This window comes from Egretta garzetta, unplaced genomic scaffold, assembly GCF_000687185.1.
Source record: "Egretta garzetta isolate BGI_Z169 unplaced genomic scaffold, ASM68718v1 scaffold335, whole genome shotgun sequence".
Lineage (NCBI taxonomy): Eukaryota > Metazoa > Chordata > Aves > Pelecaniformes > Ardeidae > Egretta > Egretta garzetta.
This window is the reverse complement of record NW_009259795.1, coordinates 222,211-249,610: the sequence shown is the minus strand read 5'-3', so window position 1 is coordinate 249,610 and position 27,400 is coordinate 222,211. Positions and strand designations below refer to the sequence as shown.

The following is a 27,400-nucleotide window of genomic DNA, read 5'->3' as shown; positions in this document are numbered from 1 at the left end:
TTATGTATTGCCAGTTTCTGTAAGTCTGCCTAGAAAATCCATCAGATGGAGGTTTCCCATCTCTCCCACTCTTTGGGCTTTTTTTTTCTTTCCTGCCTTCCATGAGAGGCATCTGTCAGAGGTGTGCTGAACCACCCACATCTTTGCTTAAAACTTAAAATTGGTTTAAGTGTCAACACCTTTGTATGAGCAAAGTTAAAGAGATTGTGCCTGCATGTAGCTGGGACAAATTGAAGGGAAAATATCAGATACACTTCTGTATGGTTTAAAAAGTAGCTGCAGCCTCCCTAGCCATACTGCTCTCAGCACCCAGACTCCTTCCCTCCATGTACTTGAAAACTGGTGTGGTGTCTGGGTTGGTTGTTTTGGTTTTGATTTTTTTTTTTTTCTTGCAAACTGGGTTGAGAGATACTGAAGGAGAGACTCTCATGTGTTTTCAGTGACAAGTCTGGTGGGGGGAGGAGGAGAGAGTCGTCTCATTCCCTAGAACAGCAGTGTCAATGGGAATAAATAACTCTGCAGTGTGAATAGAAGAGAGAAACTGTTGAGGGCTTCTCCCAGGATTTATCATGGAGAAAGGGAAATTATGGAATGCTTTTCCTATCCTTGCCTCTCCAACTAGAGAAAGAGAAGAAGAAGAAAGTTATGAACAATACTAACTTTAAACAAGGTGGGAATGTGAGCTTATGTGGCATGTATGTATGTACAGCTTAGAAGAGGCATTGCTTTGGAATCTAAATATGTATCGGTAGGCTTTTTGCATTAGGAAGTTCCATTTCTTTAACATTATAGGCAAAAGACAGTTATAATCTTCAGATGTTCTTACTGAGCTACCAGAAGCATGGTAACCTGTTTATTAATACTCTTACCTAGTTGAAAATATTCTAAAAATTTGGTACTCTGGCCCATGTCGCAGCACAACATGACAATCTAGCTGTTTCACAGGAACAATATCACTGAGAAACTTCAAACTGGAACACACAATTAATATCTCTTAGGATAAAGCAGTGTCAGGGAAATGCATTTTTGTTTTAAAATTTGTTTCAATTTGAAGGGTATTATTCAGCTGGAGAAAGAACTGGCCAATTTAGGAGGATCATGTGCAGCAGCTTTGATGAAGAAAGATCTAGCACTTCCTATTGGTAAGTCATACTTGAAGAACTTGTGGTACTTCACAAATGTGCAGGTATCTTATTTGTATTTCTTTCACACTTTTTTCTCCCTGCACTCCCCACCTTTCTGAATGAAAAGTACCTGCAGTGTTGAATTGTAGAGTTTAAAATTACTTGTTTAAAATTGAAAGTGACCATTGCATCTGTAGACCTAATAGCCTAAAATATTTCTGCTGCATTTTTTTCTTTCAATTGCAGAAAAAAAAATTACATACTTTTACAGCAGATGCAGCAAATAAAAGTTTACAGTAACCCAAATGCAATTTAAAATCTAAGGAAAAACATGAGTTTATGAAAACTAATCAATACGGAGATTGAAGTAGAACTTTCTAGTGATGCAGCCATATTCTGTGTAATAGCATTTCTCCTAATGAACCCTAGTGTATAGGAAGAACAGGCTCATAATCTATAATAGGATATCTTTTTGATCATTTTAATTTAGGAACACAAACAAGCTCAAATTTTGTTAATGAGACTGGAAGTGTCTGTTAATGAGCAGGAGGGCATTGATCAGTGTGCAGTTATAACCACAAAACCTGATTTGAATTGTTTAACCTGGTATTTTGCTTGTGTATTTGAATGTGCAGATTTCTTACTTGATGTTGTAAATAGGCACCTCAGTTGCACTGGTAGATCTGTATTTCTCTCTCAGAAGTACAGGCAATTCTGTAGTTTAAGCAGTGCCCTCTTCTGTTATCCTCCAAACAGATGCATTAGCTTCTTAGTTTTGTTGACCACCCTAGCGCACATTTATCCTGCTGTTCTCCTATGCAAAAAAAAAGCTGAAATGGAAATGCTTCTAACTTAATTTCCCAGGTGTTCTAATACTTTGTGTTTATCTCTAAAGAGTTTTTTTGGTTTGTTCTAATTTTGAGGGTCTAAAACAAGAAGGGAAAGTTCATGGTACATAGATTGGCTTTTATATGCTTTCATACAGAAGGAATTTGAAATAAAACGTGCTGTTAAGTTACCTATGCAGCCTCAGGCACCTATGAAAGTGGTTCTGTATGATCTGCAAGAGGGGAGGGATAGGTGCATTGCCTGTAAAGTGTTTCCTGATTACTGACATAATTATTGCTGATTCATCTGATCGTTTATTTAACACCAATTCAAGGACTTCAGCCAAGTCTGTTAGTGTTGCTGATAGTATTACAAAGCTAATAACAAACAGGCACCATATCTGTGTATTGTTTCTCTACAAGAGCACTGGACCCTGTGAATAAATGAAGCTGATGAATTATAGGCAGCATGGTAGTGTTTGCAGATGTAAACCACTGTGCAGCCTTTTTAAGATGAACTTTGGTGGGCTCTAATTTTGCTTTGTTTAAGTTCTGGTGTGGCAGAAAACCACTGTGTCAGGAAGAGAGGTAAAATGTGGTTTTCTAGAGCAACTTTTAAATGACTTAGTGTCAGACTACTTTTCCTTTTTCTGCATTCTAGATTATGTATCTTCTACCTTTTGCTGCAAGTGAAATTGTGTCTTAAAAAAATACCCTATTACTGCCATTGCTCATCTACAGAGCAGTATCTTATTTGTGGAGTGGGGTGTCCTTTAGGAAAAACCTATATAATTGCATGAAAGACTGTCTTGTAATGCATACACACAGGAAGGCCCTTCGTGCTAGACTTTTCATACTTTATTTTATAATTTCTACAATTTTACCTTTGTTCCATGTGTGGATGTATACAGGCTAAAGAAAGTTACCAAGAAAAAGGGTCACTCCGGAAAAGAATTAGCAATTTATCTTACAATGCCTGAACTTTGGCATTTAGAAGTTAGGCCTCTGTATCTAAGCTAGTAGCTCTATAACCTTCTTTTAGAGTTAATGTAGACATCTTTAGAGAATGGTTCACGTCATCCTAAGATGAAGATGTAAGAAGAATTAAATTAATCACCCAAAGGAGGAGCCTGTTTCTCCTCCATTTGCTATAAAGATACATTGTAATATCTAAGTCTAAGCTCACTTTCTCATGGTTTGCTGCCCAAGATTAGGTAAAGTAAATACTGCTCTATTTCCCAGGTACACTCTTTAGATCTCTGGTTTCAACTAAGTGCTCTTAAAACCTGGCCATTTTAATGAAGACAGTAAGAAACTTCTCAAATGTAGCAGAATTTGAAGGAAAGGAAATAAGAAATGCTTGGTTGAAAATTCTCACAAAGTACATTTGTGGAAGGTTGTGCAAATGGCATCATAGGAGTAATTAAAAAAAAAACAAAACACAAACACTTGTCTGGAAACTTTCTGCCAAGGAAAAGAGAATGATTGAACTGCCTTCCAATCAGAGTTTATAGTTGCTTCTGACATACTTACAGGACCCTTCCATCTTCAGCTTTATTTGCATGATTTATCTTGGTCTGTTGACTTTAAGGAGGCTGTCCTTCACAAAGACCTTGCTTTTTAATAATTGTTATAGTGGGTATATTCTGTATACAACTAGCCAAATACTTGTACTCCTCTGGAATCATTAGGGAAAAAAAGTGCTTTGAAAGGACATCAAGGCTTTTAGCTTTTTTTATTGTGAAGGAAAATGGGCCAGACAGTGACTCCTTTGTAGTGAGGAAAACCCTAACTTTGAAAGTACACCCAAAATACTCTTTGAGTTACCATGTTCAAAAGGTCACACTTCCTCCTTGCCAGTTCTCGAAGACTCAAATTTAAGATATTTCTTCCCAAGAGAGAGATATATTATCTGTGACCAAGACATAACTTAACCAGCAATGTGAAATTGATGAGTGTATTTAACGTTACTACTTTTTTCAATTTGGTAGAAGTTATTTCTGAGAGCAGAGTTTTTATATATCTTCATTTCTTTAAATTTAAAAAATGCTTTAGGACTTGATTCTTCTCATTTCTCTTTCTCTCTTCTTACTGGTAGAGTTGCCTGACATGTTTTTGAGAGAGAGTAGAAATATGATAACCTTATCTGTTTTACTTTTCTTTCTGTTAGAAGACTGTGTTTGGCAATTCTGGTCACACTTGAATCAGACTTTTGAATTGCATTTGTGAGAAAGAAATATTGTATAATGGAATGTATTTGAGCTTTATGTTTTAGGAGGAATCATAGTTTACAAAATTGTGCAGAGTTTATCAGTTTTTCAAATACTGTTGCTAGGGTAAGTTCTTAAAAGGGAGCAGCTCATATGATGCATACTTATAGATACTGCTTCCCAGAAACCATCTTGACCTCTCAAAATCTTCTTCTGAAAGTATCTAGTCACATCTAAAGTTTTGCCATACATACTGTCTTGGAGATAAGAAGACTAAGTAACAAATTTGTGTTTTGTGTAACGCATATTGTTTATTTGCTTATGCACTGAACTACACAGTACTGCATGTTTACTATGTTACTTGAAAACATTAATCTTTCAACTGCTGGTAAAAAATGTTACACGTCATCCTGCAAACTTAATTTTTTTAATAGAAAAGGCTTCACTAAACAGAATTGAATTTCCTGTTCCATCATATGTAGCTAAATGTCAATATTACTGTGAAAAATTAGTTTATTTTTTGTTGTGAGAATATGTTCTATTTTTACAGCAGGTAATGAATTTGAAGAAGATCTTGAGATTCTTGAAGAGGCTGCTTTACAGGTATACGACTGCTTTTTTTTTTTCCCATTGCAACATACTTAAGCACATAATTGCATTGAAACTTTTTGACTGCTACAGAAGAAAATCACTTGTAAGGTTTTTATAATAGGAGGGAATCTGGCTTGTTACAGAACAGTTAGTCTTACAGAAGTTTAGTAATTACATTAAGTCTTTTTAAAAATAGATCCACTTAGAAAAAAAATGCATAAAATGTCACAGAGGAAGTTGAGTGACCAAATATGTTTCAAAGTATATAGATGTCTGGCTTAGGTTGCACGATTTAACAAATTTTAGATGTTACCAAAATTATTCCTGCACATGTCTCTGTAATTGCAGAAATAAAATCACTTTTTTAGTTGAATGGTAACATTTATCAAGTCCCAAATAATATGACTGTACTTGTTCTGGATTGATGATATATTTTATTTGTTGTGATGGGAGCTAATATGCTGGTCAGTAGCTCCCTAATTATAGCTCCTAGCTGATGATGCACAGTGAAAAAAGAGTTTTCACATTCTGTCTCTCTCTCCTAATTATCTTCAGGGCAACTGTTTTCAAATTTAATTGGCACAGTACTTGCTGGAAAAACATATCAGTGCTACAGTATGACACTATTGCATAGGCCTTAGATGACAGAACAGGAAACAGAAACTGTCTAGGAGGAATCAGATGTTACTTGAAAGGAGTATTTTTTTCAGCGATCTGTTCTTGAACCCACTGTGTTCTAATTCAAAGCGTGAGCTAGGAGTGTGCACGCGAGTAATGGATTCATTTTCACGTTTAATCCTGTCAAATATTTTATGCGTCTTTCTGCCTTCCTTCCCTTCTTGCAAAGAAGGGTTTTCTTTTGTTTTGTCTCACCCAAAAATATCTTTAAGAGATCTGCCTTTCTATAAGTTACATCTCTAGCCTTTTATTTTCTTTTGGAGCAGGCTCATTGGTCACATTTTCATAATGGCTCTCTTCATTCTTCTCCTACTTGAATGGTTTTCACTGCCCAAAATATCTGTGCCAGTTGTGTCATATTATGGGAAAGGGTCTGCATGTAAGATACTAAAAAGCTGTTTTGTCTCTATCCTTTCCTTCCCACCCCAATGAAAAAAAAAAAAAAAAAAGGTGTGCAAATCTCACTCCGGCATTCTTGGGAAAGGCTTGGCCCTATCTCACTCACCAACCATTTTGGAAGCTCTTGAAGGAAATCTTCCACTGCAGGTACAAAGCAATGAGCAGTCATTTCTGGAAGATTTCATTGCTTGTGTACCAGGATCAAGTGGTGGACGACTTGCAAGGTAAAAAGTTTGTGCACTGCATGAGTAAACCCATTACTTTATAGTTGTAATGTTTAAGTTTGGCAACAAAACAGAAAACATTTAGTTATGTGTTAAATTTCAGAACCTGTGCACTGTTTCTTGTCTATACAACTAGCTATAGAACTTTAATAGTTATATCAAATATTAGTTGACTGTATTGTTTCTATTAATATATTAGGTAAAAGCATTTAAGTATTCCGACCTTCTGCATCCTTTCTTAGCTGGAAGTCATGTTTGTACAGAGTAAGAATTTATCTTTTGGGGGCCTCTAAGAGATTTTAATATTAAGTGTCTTTGCTGCAGGTGGCTTCAGCCAGATTCATATGCTGATCCTCAGAAAACATCATTGATTTTGAATAAGGATGACATTCGATGTGGTTGGCCAACTGTTATTACAGTACAAACAAAAGACCAGTATGGGGAGGTTGTTCATGTTCCTAATATGAAGGTAATGATTGTCATCTTGGCTGTTCTTACACTTCATCGTGTCTTCTGTTAGTATTTGTTGTAGATATTCCACAGAATACTCCTGTACAACAAGTAACATTTGTAAATTCAGTGTAGTCAGACTTTCTTGCCTCTAAATCCACAAAATTATCAAATCCTATACTATGCCAACACAGTTTCATGCAATTTATAGCCTGTCTGTAATAAGTTACACACGTGTAGCTTGTGGAAATAATCAGTTGTAGACGATGTTTGATGGTGATGATGTGTAAGGTGACAAGAATCCATTTTTTAACTTGTAAGCCAGGAAAGAGTATTATATAATAAATTTTAAGCTGAATAAATGTGATGGGAAAAAGAATCAGAAGCACATTAAAGGACCATTTTATAGTCACTTTATTTAAGACTAAAACAGCACTTCCCCCTTTTCTGTTTCTAATATTTGGAAGTTCCTATAGTACTGGAAAGGAAGTATTCATGACAGCCTCAGGTAGAAACCCTTGCAGTCTTTGGAGTAAAACCTATGTGATTTATATAAAAGTTGGCTGCTTGATTTGAAGTAGCAAAGCTTGCAAACAAAACAAATTGAATGCAAACTGTTTTTCACTTTGTTTTAAATTTTTAAATTAGGTTACATCTGTGTTTTAAAGCCCACTATTACTCTGGAGTAGTAAAAATATTTTCAAGACTTGCTTTTGTTCAAGCCCAAACGTAGGTGAAGTACCTTATACAAAGGCGTAATTCCTGTCATAAGAACTGTCAAATCTGTTCTTCATATAGGATGTAATAATTGAGAGTTATCTTACAGTGAGCTGTAAAGCATTAATGAACTGTGAGTTTCCAACAGTAACAGAAGAATCGGTCACAAACACAGCTTGATTCCAATTTAAATGTGTGGTTACTGACTTAAATGTATGACAAAGGAAGTCTAAAACTTTTTGAGTAGTGATTTTACTCTGTCAGTCAGGAAAGGATAAGTCAAAATTGTTGCTGGATTTCTTTAATTACTGGTTTTCTTCATGAATATATTAAAGTAACAAATCTTAATTCAGTTTAATCATTCTCTTGGACTCATTCAGTGTGCAATGTGCTGATGCGACTTCCAGTAAATTAAAACAGCATATGAAATCTGTACCAATTAAACCAATTTTATTGCAGATTTAGGATGAATAGTGAGTAAACTTACTTTACAGATAGTATGTTCTTCCTCAGAAAACTAAGTACAGCTGACTGTTATTTGCACCAATGGAGGTCTGTGGTATCTCTGGGGGAAAAAAGTGTCAGGTAAAAACACATGTTAAATGTGCTGATGTAGTAGGGTGGCAGAGCTAGCCAAAGTCCAATCTGGCCACTGCTGATCCAGATCTAGCAGGCCCTGATGACTCACTCTGAAACCTGTGCACTCATTTGGAGAGCTTTCTTCCTTCATAGCATTTTCTGTGGTAGCTAGACTGGTGCTACTTCCCAGGGAGTGCTCTGGGACTGGCAGACCTGACAATGGCCCTTACTGATCATCAGTTGACGTGCTCCTCTCCTGTACATTTACATTTTTCAGAGACGCTTTGCAAAGTGTTGAGTGTAGACACAGGTTTTTGACACAGCTGGATTTATAGTGAGTGCTCTAAACACCTTGTTAGTGTACCTTATCAGATCTAAAAGAATGTGTGTGTGTGTTTTCTCCCTTAAATCATCTTCTGTATTCCGTGTCTTACTGCAGGTAGAAGTCAAAGCTATACCTGTTTCTCAGAAAAAAACATCTTTGCAACAAGAACAAGTTAAGAAGGTGCAACGGATACCAGGGAGTCCTGCAACAGCTGCTTCCCCTAGCAGTGATATGACCTTTGGAGGACTTCCTTCACCAAAGCTTGATTCTTCCTACGAGCCAATGATAGTAAAAGAAGCTCGATATATTGCTATTACAATGATGAAGGTAAATTACTGTCATTTTAGCAATATAACCATACAAGTCAGCATTCAAAGTGTGTAAAGGTATGCAAAGGAGAAGGAAAAAAGTATATTTCAGTTTGGTCACCATCTAAAAATACACTAATTACAAATTATGTTTGATTATATTTAAGTTCAGCAGAAAACTAGGTGCATCAAAAGGGCCAATTGCCTGAACTCTAAAGCAGTTATAACCTGGATTAGCACTTAAAAAGAAAAGTTCTCTTTGATTCTGATTACACTAATTAAGAAACTAGTCTGAGTCACTCAGAAGAAATGCAAACAGCTATTGAAATGGTTGAGGGGGGAAGTCAAACCAATGTATCCATATAGAGTTGGAGTGTTGCAGTGAATCTATATTAAAAACTAAAACTGGTGAATGTAGGCACAAATAGGAGCACAGCATAGTAAAAAGACTGTATGAATGATTTGTGTATCAACACATAAATATTAAACAACATCTATTGAAATTAGCCACTGTCAAATGGATCAGCTTAGAGACTTTGCCAGCAACAGTTTTTACAGAGGTGGAAACTGAACAATTAGTATTGATTTGAGTATATTTTAGAATCCACAATTATGTATATATAACATTTGCCCACTTAAAGAGATGTGACATGATGTGTATAACCAGTGGTTAGACAACTTAGTAAGACATAATTAATCAGGAGTTAGAGAAGGATAATAGTATAATCAATATGGACTTATGGGGAGGAAGAATCGGCAAACTAGCATCTTTTTAGAGCATACAGGGTTGTGTCCTGAAGAGAATAGTGCTGCAGTAGCTGTGTGTAAATAGTGCAACTGGCTACTAAATAGTGTCTTAATGGATCAATGAAGGAACTATAAAATAAATACGGTGTACAACAAATGCTTTAAAACTTGTTAAATCACATGTCTGAAAAGAGTTTTAGAACCAGGGTGTGTATTTCAAGGACACAAGTGTGGTTTTCTTGTTTGTGGTCGGTTGTTTTTTGGTTGTTTTTTTTTTTTTTTTAATGGTTTGGGTTTTGGTTTTTTTTTTTTTTTACTTGGGGTACTGCAAAGATCATTTCTTGGCTTGGTGCTGCTTGGTATTTTTACCAGTGACTTGTGGGGGATGAAAGGAAATACACTATTTATTCAAAGTTGGAACCCAGATGGGATTTCTGATAACCATTGTCCACAGGCACCTGCTGCTTTTTTTCATTAATAAGTATTAAACCTGCTCACAGAGATGTTACAGTGGCACACCTTGCAATGAATTAGATATTCTGGAGTAACTGGCTGTGGAGCAAGTGCAAGGTGTCCAGAAATTAATCTCTAGATTTAATGGATTTTTTGAATGAGGAGTGCTTGATGTTAGCCAGTTAACTTGTAAAAAAATTTAACTTGAATCAGGCTAAGATAAAATGAAAATGCAAGTATTCATTTAAAGTCATCCTAGTAGATAATAACAGCACAAATGGTTGTAAAGATAAAAGTGAAAAAGTAAAAGACACAAACCAGGGTAAAATACAAAAAGTCTCTCTCCCTACTTGTTGAAACGCGCTTAGCTTGTACATTTAACATCTTTTTGGGGAATCTTCCAGAGGTTCCTCTCAGTTTAAACCTTTTTCATCCAAAATTTTAACTATTTTTTTAAATTCTGAAGAGAGATGATGTTTTGCTGCTTAAATTAAGGACTGTCTGACATTGTGGGAAATGCAGATGTGTTACCTGCTGTTCTTGATTAGTTTATTAACGACTGTACTGATTCAAGAAAGTGTAAAAGTTCTCTTCTACTTCCCTCCCTGCATTACTGAGCACACTTACTTCAGTGTAAAATGCAGATGTCCCCTGACCTTTTCATTCTATACCAGCCTGCATGTTGTATCAGTACTTGATGGGAACATCCAAATATGATTACAAACTGTAGCTTCTCACCTCATGACAATAAATTGACATATTTGGAGGACTGATACCCAAACCCACGTCTTGTATAGAGACCCCAAATGGCTGATCTGCGTGTATGTTCAAATGTTCTTTTCCCACCTCTTTTCCCCCTGTTGTTTTTGATTTAACATGGGAATCTGATAACTTGGCAACCATTGCAGCCCAGAGATATTCTTGCCGTTATACTTCATGCAGTTCTGGGACTACCTTTATCTACTTCTTATGGGGCTTTTTGGTGCAGTCATTTCACAAGAAACTGTGAAAGTAAACCATTTTGTTTCTGGTGGGTATCAATGCAAATACCACCTTCCCGCTGTTCAAGGGGTGTTTTCTAAATTTCACTTAAACTGTTTAATGATCTGACAGCATTCTCTGAAATTCTTACCCCCATCCATGCTCAGAACAGATGTTATGTGCTGTGTCTTTCAATTCAAGGTGATTACTGAAGAGCTTCCTTTCTCTTTTGTTCTGTGACATGTCTTTAGTTTATCATGATTTGTTTTACTTCTAAGGCAGTGATTTTATAACAGTTTATGCTTATCTATCTCATCCATCTTCTGGAAAGCTTATGGTCCCAGTCTAGACTAGGGAATTAAACTGGCATAAACTATTTACTTTTATATTTTTAAGATTAGTTTTCTACTGGTTCAGTAGTCTTAGCATAGACACTGGCATTTTTATGGGAGGTATAGAGAAGGCAAAGTCAGACTCTTCTTGGACTTGCACAGGGAAAGGATATGGGGCAATGGACACAACCGGTGAAAGGGAAATTCTGGTTACATATTAGGAGGAAAAGAATTACAACGAGAGTTGTCAAACACTGGAACAGGCTGCCTGGGGAGGATGTGGAATCTTTGTCCCTGGGGATACTAAAAACTTGACTGGTTACACCACTGAACAAGCTGACCTAATTTGAAAGTTGGATGTAATTTTTGAGGGTGGCTCTACTTTGAGCAGGGGGGCAAACTCTGTTATCTCTGGAGGTCTCTTCCAGCACAAATTGTTGTATACTTCTATGGTATGCAAAATGATGAGAGCAATATGGTGATACCATGCCAGCATAGACTTAGATTGACTTAAATCGTGATGGTGCTGTATCCCTTAGATACTATGTGGATATTTTTGCCTACGAGAAAGTTGAAATCTAGCTTATTAAAGTAATTTAAAGGGGTTTTATGCAAGTGAGATTGGAAGAGATTCAAATACTTGACTGTGAACAAAGCTTTTGTTAGCAATAAGTATCTTCAAATAATGTCAGTTTGAAGGGAAAATGAAGATACATGTTTCATGTATGTATATATGCGTGTTTCTCCTGTGTTTTGGAATTGGTTTCTGGTTCCTTGCTCAGTGCTGATGGTGAGTGTAAAATTAGATTACTATGTTCTTTGAGAAAACACTCTGCTTTCTTTTATTCATTACTTTAGTATAATTGATAACTGTTGATTTTGTTTGTTGAATTTCATCTGTTTATAGGCATATGAAAATTATTCTTTTGAAGAACTACGCTTTGCTTCCCCGACACCAAAGAGGTAAACTTTAAAGAATTACTTTTTAATAGGGACTAAAATTAATATCTCCTGTCACTTCTGCTTACACAGAGTCACAAGCCTTGACTGCCAAATAATCTTGTCTGAAGGTGGAAACACTAAAAAATTTTGTATTATTTTGTTTTCTTAAATTTAGAGATTCTGTTTTAAATCTTTCATTCTTAGTAATTTTAATGTTGATTCCTTATTTGTATTACCTACTCTTTGAATGTGTTCTTTCATCATTTGCTATAAATAAACGTGGTATAGAGGCTTGTAACTTCTAAATAATATGGGATTAGTACACTGGATGAGGAAAAATGGTATTTAGATCGTCTGAAAGGAAAAAAAAAAAGACTAGTTTCCAAAATATTACAAACAATTTTCAATAAGACAATAATTGTTTAATGATTTTAATTGTTTTGTTTATGCCTAGACCCAGTGAGAACATGTTGATCAGAGTCAATAATGATGGTACATACTGTGCAAACTGGACTCCTGGAGCTGTTGGTCTCTATACCATCCATGTTACTATAGATGGCATTGAAATAGGTACTTAATTTTCACTATACTTAAGCAGAAGTTTATATTCTATCCAGTTTGTATACTGATAAATGTATGTCTTGGAGCTTACAAGATTTAGTATTAATTTTCATAGCAAAACCTAGCACCCGAGTTTTGGTTCAGAAGCTTTCTATCTTATTTCCTCTTCCTTTCCAAAAGAAAAAAGATTACAGCTATTCTCTCCTTGAAATAGGAATATATTTGGCAAGTCATGTATTTATAATGTGGTTGGACTCCAAGATTAGTAGTTTCTTATTCTCTGTTCTCAATGTGGCAAGAAAAATGTCTTGTTTCTCCCTTCCTGACTGTGCAGGAGTAAATAATGTTATTTCTTCTGTGGAAAATGGAGAAAGCGTGGTCTTAAATGAAACTCTACCCTAAGTTTCAGTTGTTTGTACTGATTTTAAATTCTTTGGGTTTCTTCCTTGCTGAAAGTATTTTAGCTGTATTTTACTGTCTTTGCTGCTGGTCCTAAGGACTATAGTATAAGATGCTATAGTATGCCATGGAGAGGATTCCCCCTTCAAAAATGTCTATATCTCGAATCGTCCCATGTTAATCTTACTGGTGGTATGTTGAACATGGTAGCAGGGGCATTATAGTTAGGCCAAGAGCCCATAGGAGAGTTTAAGTGAGTTCGCCAGGACCTGCAATTCCTCTTCCCCAGTACTATACAGCACCTTTTGTAAATATGTAAAGCGATACTAATGAATACACATAATGTGCGTTGGATTGGAATGGGATACTTAGTTTTGTGTGTTACCTACAGAAGATAAAATTAATAAAAGACTATTATTAATAGTTATCTTTATTCCTCAAACCGGAACATTTTTGTTCATAGGAGCTTCCAGTGTACTCGATTGTATTTTTTTTTTTTTTTTTTAGTCTGCCAAACCTGGAGACAAAATTTATACCATAGTTTAAATCTGCTGTTATTATTATTTTATACAGATTCTAACATGTTTGTTCATTGTGTAGGCTTAGCTTTTAGGAATGCTAGCATAGAGTTGTTAACATTAGTTATTGAATAGGTGTGGGTATCCTTTATCTATGCCATCTTTCTTCAGTGTTACTTCTGCTCTGGTTCAATCATAGTATCTTATTGCCCCCTCAAGCTTTCATATACCCATGCTTGACCCATAATTCTCTCAACTTTTAACTGCTTAAGTTCTAGTAGCACTTAGTTTCTTCTACGTTTCAAACCTTTTGCCACCTTGATACTTCTAGGTTCCTTCTGTTACTGCCACACTTGTTTAAAAGAATTTTAATGAATCCAACAGGTTTATTACTTGGTCTGATTGCTTCTTCTCAAGTTGTTGCTCTTCAAAGGGTCACCCTGTAAAATTAAACACAACCCCAAAAAGATCTGCCAAGGCTACTAAGTTTTTATAGTTTGGCTTTAATGATGTTTCCTGAAACAATTTTTTTTAAAATTACGACTTAAGGTTATATCCACCTACTACTTAAGCTTGAATTGTTTCTGTACATGTATTTTTCTTCATGATCTCACAATTTTACTGTGTTGAGATATTTTCCAGCATCTTCTAGTTTTATAACAGTGTTGGTAATTAAAGAAGCCATCTCTTTACATTATAGGCCTTTTCTGGTTGTGTAACTTGGATTCAGAAGCTCTTATCTGTTTCTCACATTTTGTGATTAGCATCTGCAGCAGTACAGTATGCATAAGCTATTGCCTCTCCAGGAGCTTTTACTTGCAGCTCCCAAACATTTAACTCTTTTGTGTTCACCATTTCTTGAAACATACCCCCCTACGGACACTCTTAGGATACAAAATTACCTAACAGTACTGTGTACACAAGGTATGACAGATACCTGTTAACAACATGAAATTATATATCTGTAAATTTCCACATGTGAAGATACAAATGTTGAGAAAGTAATACTTAGCACCATGAAGCAACTGCAAGTGTTGTTTACAGCAGACAGATAAGCAAGTGGATATTTTGCCCACTCTTGAGTTGTAGCACAGATAAACTGTAGTTACTGTTTGACTGACATATCCCCTTATATTTATTTTTTTTACACTTATTCTTTGTTTGCTTATAGATGCTGGACTAGAAGTGAAGGTAAAAGATCCTCCAAAGGGAATGATACCTCCTGGAACCCAACTTATTAAACCAAAAGCAGAGCCTCAGCCAAACAAGGTTTGGAGAACTGAAAAAAAAAAAACCCAAAACCAAAAAACCCTAAACCAGATAGTTATGTTTGGGTGTGATACTACTGTTGTTTAATACATGCTTTATCATGTTATAGTGGTGGAGGACTTAAGGATATTTGCAAATCACTTAATGTGCTGAATGGAATGAAATCAATATACTAGATAAAATGAAAAATATTAATTCAATTTTCTTTCTGTCTATCCAGTAATAAAACTGTTAGAAGTTCTACAAAAACTGCCTTAGTCTTGGCTTGTCACACAAACATTGTGCAACCATTATGAAAGCCACAGACTGTGTTCTGCACTATTATTATTTCTTTTTCTTTGATATTGTGCTCTGAAATTAATTGTACAAAGGGCTTTACAAAGATTTTGTTTGTTTTGTGACAAGGATCTTTCTTCAGTCAACATAAAATCCAAAATTAGTTTCTTTAGTGATGTCTTCCTTTCTTAGAATATCATGATTTTATTTTTAAAGGTTATCCTTCCTGTAGCTTTTGACTTTCCCATTTCACCTTATCATTCCACCCTGAAGGACTAAAGTAGACATAAATAACGGAGGAAAACTGAAAGGTGGTGTGGCAGTGCTGTAAGGAAAATGCCTAGATGAGGGCATGCCATCTTCCACTTCCCCTTAGATTCTAAGGAAGGGATATTAAACGAGGCACTGAATCTTTTTTTCATGGAATAAACCTGTATTAAAATATGTGGAATTCTGAAATACCACAGGGTTATCCTTCCCTGTCTTATTAGAACTGCAAAGGTGGCTAAGAAATACATGTTACAAAAAGGATCAGGTGTTTGCCAACTTCTTACCTATACAGCACGTCCAGATTTATTTGTTTTCCAACTTCCTGAATAATCTAGAGACAGTAACTTCGTTGTACAATTCCCCAGTCTGTAGATGCATCCAGTCTGCTTCTGCCACTAACAAGATTCTTTTCCCTGCACACACACCTCAAAATAAAAATAATAATTTTACCTTTAGTTTCCACACAATTTTTTTATCTCTCATTGCATTTTTTTTCCTCCAAAAATGCTTTTAGGCTTTCCTTCTCTTGGAAGGAAGACTTCGTAGTTTTAATTCATTAACTTAATTAAAACTCCCAGTTCCTACTGGGTGAGATTCATCTCTCAGAACTTAATGGTATCTCCATCCAAGTTGATCATCATATGTGGTGTTTGCCGTCACCATAGTGAGAGCCACATCTGGTGTAAGATGAGATAAATTGCTGGATGGAAGTGCTGTCTTTCTTTTCAGTTATTACAGTGGCACTTGAGGTGACTGGTTCTCGAATAATAGCTATGTTCTGTCAAGTAACAGTCTTAATGACAGTTAAAAATACTTGATAAAAGTTAGGCCTCTGGTGTTCTGAGGCATTACCTAGTGTTTAACCAACTCCCTGTGTTGTTCTACTTGCATGTCTTGTTTCTTATTCCACGTCGTAGTCTTTTTGAAAGAGGAACCATCTTTCCGTCCTGTATATAGTGTCTGTAGAGCCTGTTGCAAAAATACACTAGACCTTTCATGATAAATCACTTATCAGTAGTCTTTCTTCTGTGTTGTAATAAATCACATAACAAATCAGGTTAGAATAATTCTTTGTGTATGAACAGCAGTAGTATAAATAATACGGGAAGGTGATTATTGCGCTATGCTCTATGCTTCTGAAGCCAAGAATGCAGATTAGACATGTATCAGTCAGAGACAGTCCAATATACCAAATTATGTTCCACTGAGAAAAAAGGCTAGTTGAGCTCTAGAAACTTCTTCCTCTTCTTTGTCAGCCTGAAATGTCAGGTAACTATAACCAAAGGACACTAACAGTGGATTCTCAGTGGTGATCTGTTCTCAACTAGAAACACCAAAATATTTTCACTCAGTGGAACGTTCCAGTTTTGTAGTCAAACCTTACTTGAATTGCAAGTAGAAAATTGGTATTCTATTATGATTTCGTATTGATTCCTTCATTCTCTGTTACTTGAAGTCAGATGAAAATCTGGTTTTCCTGTCCATCCGAGTTGGTAAAGGGGATTATCGTGGTGATCTGTATTCAGTCTCGAGTATATGGTCCATAAGAACTGTTGCCTTCTCATTGGCTGCAAAACTTAGATTAACTAATTTACAGGAAATTCCATTCCACACCCTATTGAGGGAAACATTGTCTTTTGAGCTACGTAATGTAATTCAGGGGAGTTGGAACCAACTACAGCAAAGCAGTCCTAATGTAGCTGAATTGGCAGGGGCAAGACCGGTACCAGAATGATTGGTCCCTAGCATGTTTTGACTATTTCTACTGTCCTCACGTGACTGAACAGGTAGCTAGCACCAACTGCACAAAACCCCACCAAACACAAAAGCAGGGGGTGGTTTTTTGCATGCCTTCGTAGAAGGTTAACCCCCTTGTTAAGGTTGCTTTATCCTATGCAACGCACCTTTCTGTGCTGCGAGGTACACCTCTTTCCAGATTCACCAGCTAAGAAGGCACAGCAGCAAAGCTCTTGAAAACCGCTGTGCACTGTAAGGGAGATGTACATGTTAATCGCTATGCCTTTCTGCATTAGTCACTTATTTTAATTGGAGTCCAGTTTGTGTATGCTCCATGGAAGAACTAACTATGGGGGTGTTACAGGACAGTTACTGAACCGTTGTGCCATAGTGAAATACTCCAAGCAAAGAGGTGCTGTATCAGAAAGAAGAGTCAGACAATTAGTTTTTTCATGATGGTCAGAAATTAGCATAAAAAGCTTTTCATCTGTTTTTTGTTGTATCGTCTGTTAGTGGATTTGAACCTTAAGCAGTTTGTAGTTAACAGCTAGAAGTTTTCTATTAACTTGTTAACTTCTGCAAAGGGGAAAAATGTTTTTTCCAGGCCTGTGCATATCCAAGTCTTGAGGGTGAGTTCTTCCTCTAAATTTAAGTTTTTAATCCAAGTTCTGGCCAACCCATCATACAATTTTCTGAAGTTAACATTTTTTGGGTGAATAATGCAGGGGCCCCTAATTTGCAAGGCTTTGTTTATAGGCTTGTCTGTGTTGATAATGCTGTCAGCAGTGATTCAGTCTTACATTTTTACAAGACCTTGGAAGTCTTAGTTTTGCCTGTTGAGAGAAATCTAAATCCTTGCAGTAACAGGGTTATTAGTTAGCAAAACCTTGCACATTTTGGAGTAATTTACATTTGAAATGCTTTACATGCTTCTGTTCTTTTTAAAATAAGCCTTAAAACAAATACCATTTTTTAAATAATTTCTCTAGGAAAAAAAAAATTCATGCACTTTTCATTGCCTTTTCCTGAGTTTATTCTTTGCATATCATTCCATGCTTTATGTTAAGTTCAAGATTGAGTCCATACTCTAGTTTATACTTTTTTCAGTTTTATGATTGTAGATTGAAAATAACCTTCTAAGAAAAAGGTTTTTTACCACATGTGTAGAATGTATGCACTACTTAAAACCAGAGACCAAAAGGATGGCTTACATTTGTTCTCTATGGGACAGGTGCTTGATGATGTGTTTGAATGGTGAAAAATGATAGCGAATAACAACTGGGAGATTTTGGGGGCTGTAATAACTAGTAACAAGGTGCACCTGATCTAACCTTCCTGCAAAAAAGGGAGAAACTATTGAAATAACTATTTAAAAAGTAAAATAAGTAGAAAGATCTGTTCTTTTTATGGCTATTTAAACTCTTTAGCTAGGGAAAATATCCAAATTTTGACCAAAAAGCTGACTAAACAGAATGTTATGGTAGCACAAATGAGAACCAGAAAGCCCAGGTTGATCAGTTACTGGAAATTGGAAATTAAAAGAATCAGGAGCTTATACTGACTATTGTGTGGCATAACAGAAATCTTTCCAATACTGAGGCAATGCACTTTTAGGGCTTTTTTGAACATTGTGATTTTATTGTTTATAGTAAAAAAGTGAAGTTATACACAGCAGCCATGGGAAACTAGCAACAAACTGTAACTCTAAGACTGCAATCTTGTCACTAGCATTTCAGAATCTGTTAAACCTATTTCTTTTTACTCTTTGAGAGCTCTGTTCCATTTTTTTCTTCCTTACTGTCTTCCTTTGCTTCTCTTAGGTTCGCAAATTTGTGGCCAAGGACAGTGCAGGGCTTCGTATCCGTAGCCACCCTTCCCTTCAGAGTGAGCAAATAGGCATAGTGAAAGTCAATGGATCCATCACTTTCATTGACGAGGTAATTAATAAGACATTTCTGTTGAAAATTGGGCTAAGATGTAAAGTTAATTCATGCAAATAATGTTTTTTCATATTTAGATGTTGACATACACAATTTAAGAGTGTAAGAGTATAAATTGCAAAAATCTAAATATTTACTAATTTATTTTTTCAAGCTGTCATTTCCTTTTAATTTACTTACTTGAAAACCTGTGTAACAAACTTTTGAAACTGATATGAGGAAACAAAATTCCTTGAGCTCATCTTACAATAATATCTCTAAGGATTTAGCTGTTCATGACTTACTATTTCAACTCTACACAAAAATTCAGATGTAGGTGTCATTTTCATTACATCTTTCACTTATGCTTCTGAAAGATCACTAGTGTGTTAGATTACTATGCATGCATTTTTCTTACAATATAACTTCATATACAAGGAATATTTTTGCAATTTACGAAGTCAAATCAGTAGTGGAAAAATGGAAAGTGGGGAACTTATGAAGCTTGTGAAGGCTTGGCTTCTTTCCTCTTTCCTCTCAAAATGACTCTTATTACTGCATGATCTGGTCTTCACACCTTGCCTTCTAAAAAGATATGCCTCTCATTGCTTTGAAATTCTGATTTTGTTGATATTCCTCTTTACCTCTTCCTACATTCTATCAGCATAGTGACGATCATTACTTCCTTGCTACTATTGTCTGTTTGTCTGAAATCTGTTAATCCTTACTAGCTGCGGAACAGTTACAGGAGGGCATGGCTCGTTTTTGTTGCTTGTTTCCCATAGATCCACAATGATGATGGTGTTTGGCTGAGGCTGAATGATGAGACAATAAAGAAGTATGTTCCTAACATGAATGGTTACACTGAAGCCTGGTGTCTCTCTTTTAACCAACATCTTGGCAAGAGCCTTCTGGTACCTGTTGACGTAAGTAAAAGGTGCCTTTGAAAAATATCCAAAAGTACACTCTATCCTCATTACAAGACTTTCTTTAATTAAGGCTGCAAATGAGTCCTGAGGTAAACAATATTTTAATTACCAAATACTACCGTACATGTGTCTGCATTTTTGAGGGATATTGTGTAATGAGGGTGGAGTGTAGAAAGGTACAAGGCTTTTTATATTGAAGCCTCTTCTAGAAGAGAAACAAAAGTGCAAGGACTGCTGTAACAGTGTAACAAAAGTATAATCATGGTAGATTGTGGTCTGCACCAGGTGTTTCTGATGCAAGATGTCATTGTCTGTGAAGCGGCCCACTGATGCTGTGATTTCAGAAAAGGCTTGCAGCCTGCAGTGAATCAATGTAATTGAGGCTTTTTAAAAAAATCTGAAAAGTTCTTAAAGCTCTACTGGTTTTTATGTGTATTTTTTTGTGAGCTTTACACCTGACACCTTGAGTTATTAATTTATTAGTTAGTCAAAGAGTCCCAGAGCATCAAGACTGAGTAAAAAAATGAATTTACAATGAGAGTAAGCATAATTTATCTGGATAACTTTAATGGTGATCACCATCACTACAATTCAGAGGTTACACTTTTTCTGTAAACAAGATACAGCTTAAAAAAAATTAAAAACATGGAAAGAAAAAAGTATATTAGCTAAAGGCAGGTTTCTCAACAAATCTCTGAAAGTGCAGGCCTTTCTGGCTCATCTGGGTCTGTGCATTCCCGAGCATGGGCAGTACCTTGCAGTACACTTTTTTACTTGCTGAGGGGAAAAGTTATGAGCTCAATAGTCATGTACATGGTTAGCAAGAACTTACTGGTTGGTACATTTTAAATGGCTCTAGTACCTGCTTCTAGAGAAGAACATAGCTGATGTTCTCTGAGGAAAGCTGGAAAGGAAATGGCTGTCATAAATAAATAAACTGAGTATTCAGTCTTGATAATGTAGTCTTGATAATTCAGATTTCATTTGAATAAATAGGTCAGATAGAATGAAATGTGAAAAACAGCAATTAATTATAACACATTTCACTTTAAATGCTTCTGTAAAGTTCAGATAAAATGTTATCAATCTTTTTTTCTTAAACAGTGCTGTGAATTAGTTTTGATACCATTGGGACTATTAGGAGTTGGTAGATATTACTAATTTTCTTTTAACTAACCAGTTACTTTACTTCCTTAATGGCACAAGGTAGAAGTCACATGTTTTCTTAGCTTCTGATCAGGAAGCAGCCAGTGGCCAGTATAGAAAAAGTCTTACAAAAGCAACTATTATAACAATGTAGCTGCGTATAGCAAGAGATGTGTTCTGAGCTAGTTTCAGATGGAAGGTTTCTTTCCATCTCTCTCGTATTTTCAAAATTTTGAAAGGACTTAGCAAGTGCTGAAGCTATTTAATTTCATTATGACCATATTTAAGCATTAAGATTTATTTGATTCATAATAGTAAGAGGAAAAAGGAAAAAATATTCTCTAATATTTTCTTTCTTTCTTAAAGGCCACAAAACAACAGTCAAGGTTCAGTGGCTTACTTTTTAATGCCTTAGTCTTTAATGCATGCTATTATAGCATTATCCACCACATAACTTGATGAAATTCAATAAAGGCTTATGTAAGCTCCTAATTTTTAACTCGGCTTAAAACTCTCTTTCTGCTAAATCTTGATCACATAAGGTGATACTGCTTTCTTGGTAGAAAGTTTTAAAGTAAAATCTCTTTTAAGGTTAAGAATGATCAAAAATAATGTGTCTTTCTCTAAACTGTCCAAGAAAAGTACCCTACTTTTATGAAGTTACCAGATTTGATTATGAGGCCTTCTGAGGGTGATGACTTATGGGAAAAGATGTTCAATTACGTAGTAAATGCTACAGGCTCTGTAGATTAAACTGTGAAATAATTCATATCTGCTCATCCTTTTCTGTCGATTCAGGTAGCTGACATGGTGAGCAGAATGTAGTAAAAAAATCTATTAATATACAAGACTTTTGGAATCCAAAGCTGTTTTACCAGGATTGGTTTCTCCAATGCTTTTCAACCAGTACTGGCTTCAAAAGAAGGAAACAGATTGGAAAAAGTCTCTCATGTGACTGAAAATATAAATGGAAAATCAAGTGGCTGAATTAGTCATTGTATTCCCTGTTTAAATGAATGTCACATTACCTTTATTAGACTAAATTTTTATTCAACTCGCGAGTGTGCAGACTTGGTAACTCTGATTACGTTACTTTGTCACATTTAAGCATACAGGCTTTTTCTAATCATCCCTTAAGTAAGTAAAATCTCTCAATACATTTTGTGAAATACATTTAAGGTATATTTTTTAAAGAAAGCTTGAATTTTGCTATTTCATCACTGTATTAAAAGAGCAGTGAACAAAGAAAAAAAGTAGAATTTTTCAGCAGTGTTAAGTTCAGCTCTTATACTCCTGGCATATATGCTGTATTTACATTTTGTTTCTTTGTAGACATAAACCATATATTTTATGATAAAGCAAATATTTAGTATCTTAGAGCGCCTAAATACACTGTTTCTGTATATTTTGATCAAAGCTATTATATTTAGAGAAATGATCGTAGGAAAGCAGAGATCCTTTATAGTTGCCAAACTATTTATTTGAGCTGTAGTCATTTATCTTCTTGAGAAAAACTGTATAGTCAAATCCTTTCATCAGGAGCTGCTATGTAGCCATTGATCTAAAATCGCGCATCCAGTCTGTTGTAGGTGATACGATTATGAGCCTATGAATTTAACAGATGGTTATTTTGGATAAGAGTATGAGTATTAATAGTTTTCTATTTTGGATAAGCTGCTGCTTTCCCTTAGAGTTACATTTCCTTCTGTTTTGTGACATTCAGTTCATCGTTTTTGGGGAAAGAAAGAAAGGAAAAAAAAAACCAAAACAAAAAAAACCCCACAAACCGAAACCAACCCAAACTTCCTAAGCTCCTTACACGGACAGTTACATATTCATGCTTTCACATAGTACTTAGTAGAAAGGTACATACAGCATAAACCAGCAAACACATAGAAAGCTCTGGTTAAGCTCTGGAACTTGGCTTTTCAAAAATTATATTCTAAATACGTTTTCATTTTAAATGTCAAACTTTTATAATAAAGAATAGTGTACCCTGCTGCCCAGTTATATTACTACATTCTCCAACCACTGTAGGCAAGCAGGATTGAGAAACTGCAAGTTTTTCAAACCATTGTTGCCGTGGAAGAAAGACCCAAACTGAGTATGTGGGACTGTAGTGTTTGATCAGAGAACCTCAGAAAGCTGAATGTTCTGTGGAAATGTTGAAGGACATTCACAAGAGATTTCTACTGTCATTTAGGCATGATGGAAAGCAATTGGAGAGAAAGACTATGTTGGGTATAATGTCAAGATGGTTGTTTAAGATAAGGCTTAGCTTTGAAAAATAGTATTAATTGAGATTTTAAACACTTCTTAATGGTCTACTGATTTTTAGTGGCAAAGTGAAGTAATTTATATTTCTGAAACCTAAACTTCATTGGAAAAAAGTATGAATTTTTTTCTGAAAGAATTACTGAAATTATTTTTCGTTTTTGGAAGGGAAAGCTTGAAAGGAAAAAATGAGCTAAAGCTGTAGATGATAGCATAAGGACTAAACATAAAGCTTGTATGTAGTAGCTTCTTCAGAATGAAAACTTAATTCTCAGATACATGCCTGATCTATTCCTCTAAAGTGGTGTACAGTGCGCTAATAGCCAGGAACATCTAAAGTTCCCAGAGCAAAGGAGACCTAGTTTGATCTTCTCAGTGTTGCTAAACCATCATGGTCCCACTTCACTGCTGTTGGTTTCTTTTTTTATGTTTTACACATACAGCTTTAATGTAGAAAAGCAGATCTTTGAAATGGTACTTAATAGGTATGGATAGTCCATGTTTCTCTGTACAGTAGAATTCCATCACAAAATAGGAGATATGCTGCAAAGTAATGTAATTAGTCCATTAAATTACGTTGGATGTCTATGAAGTACACTCTCATTAGGCACATGTAGGCTTTTTACAGTTGTCAGAGTTTTATATGTCAAATTGATAAGTCTTAACTCTGCCAATCTTCCTATCTTAATACCCTCCCCGCTTTCCCCAATGCCCCAAACATATCTTGCTAGTGCATTAGTACCTCTTCCAGTTTTGGGTAGAGGTACTAAATTTTAAAGAAATGGTGGTGTTTGACAATTTCCCTGGTTTAGTCAAAATTGCAAATCATTTGCATTATTGAAATGTCTTGTTAGCACAAGTTTTGCAAATAGTATATAGAGAGATGATTTGCTTCTATCCTGAGTTAGAAGTCTGGGTTTACTTTCTTTTAATGCCTTAATGTTTTTTCAAGGAACACAGTGGAGGCATGCTGAGAGTGTTTTGTTCTTGTTTCTGCTTAAAGGGATTCATTGCCTTTTCTTTAACTACTGGTAAATTCGTATGTGACTGCTGTCCAGGGATTTCACTTGGTTCCTCTATTAGCATGGAATAGGAAATAAGATTTTGATACCTCTGTTCATATAGATAAAATGGTGGCTTTGCCAAAGGGATTCTGTCATAAATACTGATTTAGTAATTTTACTATATATGTACTATTAATTCTTTCATTTGACAGGAACAGTAAAAGTTTCTTTGAAATGAGTAGAAACCAGTTTATGGAGAAAAGATGGCTTCTTTTTAATGTTTTCCAGTGATTAAAAAATGCTGTCCTAGCTGTTTTGTGGGAAATAAAAATACACAGAACAGCAGTGCTCCTTTCTATAGTATGGGCAATTGGTTATAAAATTAGTAACCTCTCTCTGGCAGCTCCATTCGGTTTATAGTAATTCAGAATACTAGTAAATGCATTGTATATTTTGTAAAGCTAACGAAATCTTAGTAATCATTCTCCTTACAGCACTCTGAAATTTTTGGCTCTGGTAAAGAGTGCGATTTTGATGTGCAAACTGATGAAATCATTCTGTGCAAATGAAATTGCTTTCAACAATAGTGAGCTTAGCCCTTCTCATCTTTTCAGTTTTGACTTGGTGACTAAAAGTCCACGTGCAGTTGTCCTGCAATAATTGAAATTATCTTTCAGAACAGCAGACTGTCTTGCTATAAAACTGTGGTTTGTGGTGGGACCAACTACTGTTTCATTGTAACAGAAGTGTGAGATTTTTCTGTGCACAAAGTCTCAAGCTTTATAAGAAATGTCTGGCTCTTAATTTCAGTAAATGGCATGACACACTACATCCATTTCGAGCTTTTGACATACTGAACTGTTTTTGTTTAATGGATGGTTTGCCATGGTGAGCAATGGACTCAGGTGACTTGATTAGGAAAACAAAACTTTCCCCTTTTGCAAAACATTCTACCAGTAAATTTACTTGTGGAGAAAGTCTGCATTATAGTACCTCAAGCTTCTTCCTCCAATGTTTCTTTGTTCCCATTTCTTTGTTGATATATGTCTTTTTTTTTAAACTTTGTTGCTCAGAATGTCTTTAATGCTAGCCAAGGAGTAAGGGATTTGGACTTTTTTTCATGGACTTCCAAAGCTTTACCCCCAAAGGTGAGTTAAATGACAGGAACAGTCACACTGTATCTCATGTTTTCAGATTGTACATTATGACTCAAACTTACGTGAAATATTCTTTGAAGTCTGTTTTACTTTGAATTATTTTTACAGGAAATAGCATATTTGCATAGAATGCTGTGTCTGTGCCTCTTCCTTTAGGATGAGAAAGAAATACCAGGGCAGATTATTTGAATTTTCATCAATTCATAAGTAGCACTCTCCTTTTTTAAAGGACCAAATTAGAAAATCAGAGATTGCTTAATAACATGATAAAGGCTTTCATTCTCTTTTTGATGCAGAATGTACCAGTAAAGTTTTTTTTCTGTTATTGGAGCATCTAATAAGATGATATTTGTATGAGTAAAGTCACAAGTATTGAATAAATACTCAGCCCATTCTTAATCTTCTTTTATAATTATACAATTACAGGAACAAGTTATGTTATGTACAGTTAGGCAGTTTAAATTATCTACAGAAGTGCTCGTCTAAATCTCTTTGCAGCCCTATAGTGATTTTGAGATCGAGGGGTTTTTTTCATATGAACTTTGTAATGAAGGTGACACTCAGTGTTGTACGTGTTGGTTTAGAGATTTAAAAACTTGCTTTTCCACTGAATCTTTTTCCCCAAAATAGCAAACTTCTTTATTGTTTTATCAAGATCTAGACAATGTTTAAACTGTCTTTGAAGCATACAGGGTGTTTTTTTTTCCCTTGAACCGGTTTACCTCAGCTTGCATTAACTTGCATTGAAAGTTACGTATTTACAGAACAGATTCATTTCTGTATGAAGGCTTCTTGGAAAGACTGCTGTATTACTCTGGACATAGTGTACAGACTTCAATAACAAAAAGCTGTAAATATGATAATTAGAGAGATCAGAGGAAATTGCATTAATTATAAAGGAAATAACATAAGCCAGAAGTTTGGTTTAAAACTTACAAAAGAAAGTATTCTTTTACGCAGCAGAAAGTGAACTCCTGAAAGGTGTTGTTACAGGAGCTTGTGGAGACAGAAAGTACCAGCACATTCAGAAGAAATTAAACAAATTGATAGAAACCAGATTCATAAATAAACACTAAAGAAAAACGGGTATACCCTCTAACCTCCATCCTAAAACTATTTTAAATGCTGTTGGTGTATTAGCAACAGACCACTAATAGAGATTTGTATGCTGCTTCTAAACAGCATCCCGTGTTCCCATTGCTGAAGACCATATACTGGACTTGGTGAACCACTGGCATCATCCCCTAGGGCATTACTTGGTTCTTAATTTTCAGGTCTTCTTTTAAAAGCACCTGTGGCTTGCATTATACACATAATAGAGCTCACTCCTGCTTCTCACTTGCTTTCTTCTGATATAAACATGCACTTGCACTACCTTACTCCCATCCCTCATATTTTTCTGTACAATAGCCTTTTTTTAAGCTATGGCTGGCTGAAAAATCTATGCTAATATTTATCTTCTTTTAGTAACTACCAATTTTTCTTGGTAGAGAACTCAAAAAGTGTTTTCTCATTTCAGATTTGGGTATATATTTTATCTGTAATTGGTACCAGGTGAAATAAATTTGCAGACCATTTTTATTGCCATAGTGAAAATAACAGACATGCACTACTATTTATATAAGAATCTATGGTGTTGCTGTTACTCTTTGTCATAATTTTACCTTTACTCTAAATTAACACTGTATTCTAAACGTGAAATCAAAACAGAAGCATATAATTTGGAAAGAGATAATATTCAAGTTCCCTTTACATAGCCCCAGACTTTTTCTGGAATGAGTGTGTATCCTGATAAATGTCAGTATGAAACAAGGTCTAGTGAAAGCAAGTTATAGTACACAATTTGTCTCTAATGGTAGATGTGAGATACTGCTTTTATATAAACGGTTATATTTATGCCACTTTTATTTCAAGAGTAATATGGTGACTTTTCAATTAATGTTAGTTGTTTATCATTACATGCTAAAATTAGCAATGTAACTAGTATCTCTTTTAGCTTTGAAATTTAGCTATTGTAGTCTTGAAATAAGTGTTTCTTATCTGAAGAGTTCAAA

General features: G+C 35.4%; 1 protein-coding gene across 1 annotated transcript in view; it reads left to right on the top strand.

The window, feature by feature from the left end:
• MYCBP2 (MYC binding protein 2) overlaps positions 1-27,400 on the top strand; it is a 174,864-nt gene that overhangs the window by 90,190 nt on the left and 57,274 nt on the right. Inside the window, exons 43-53 of the mRNA XM_035895202.1 lie at positions 1,055-1,142; positions 4,712-4,764; positions 5,881-6,053; positions 6,378-6,522; positions 8,239-8,451; positions 11,853-11,908; positions 12,342-12,457; positions 14,537-14,634; positions 18,738-18,854; positions 19,622-19,762; positions 25,263-25,337. Coding sequence (XP_035751095.1) covers positions 1,055-1,142; positions 4,712-4,764; positions 5,881-6,053; positions 6,378-6,522; positions 8,239-8,451; positions 11,853-11,908; positions 12,342-12,457; positions 14,537-14,634; positions 18,738-18,854; positions 19,622-19,762; positions 25,263-25,337 — 1,275 coding nt within the window. The remainder of the gene's footprint in view (positions 1-1,054; positions 1,143-4,711; positions 4,765-5,880; positions 6,054-6,377; positions 6,523-8,238; positions 8,452-11,852; positions 11,909-12,341; positions 12,458-14,536; positions 14,635-18,737; positions 18,855-19,621; positions 19,763-25,262; positions 25,338-27,400) is intronic.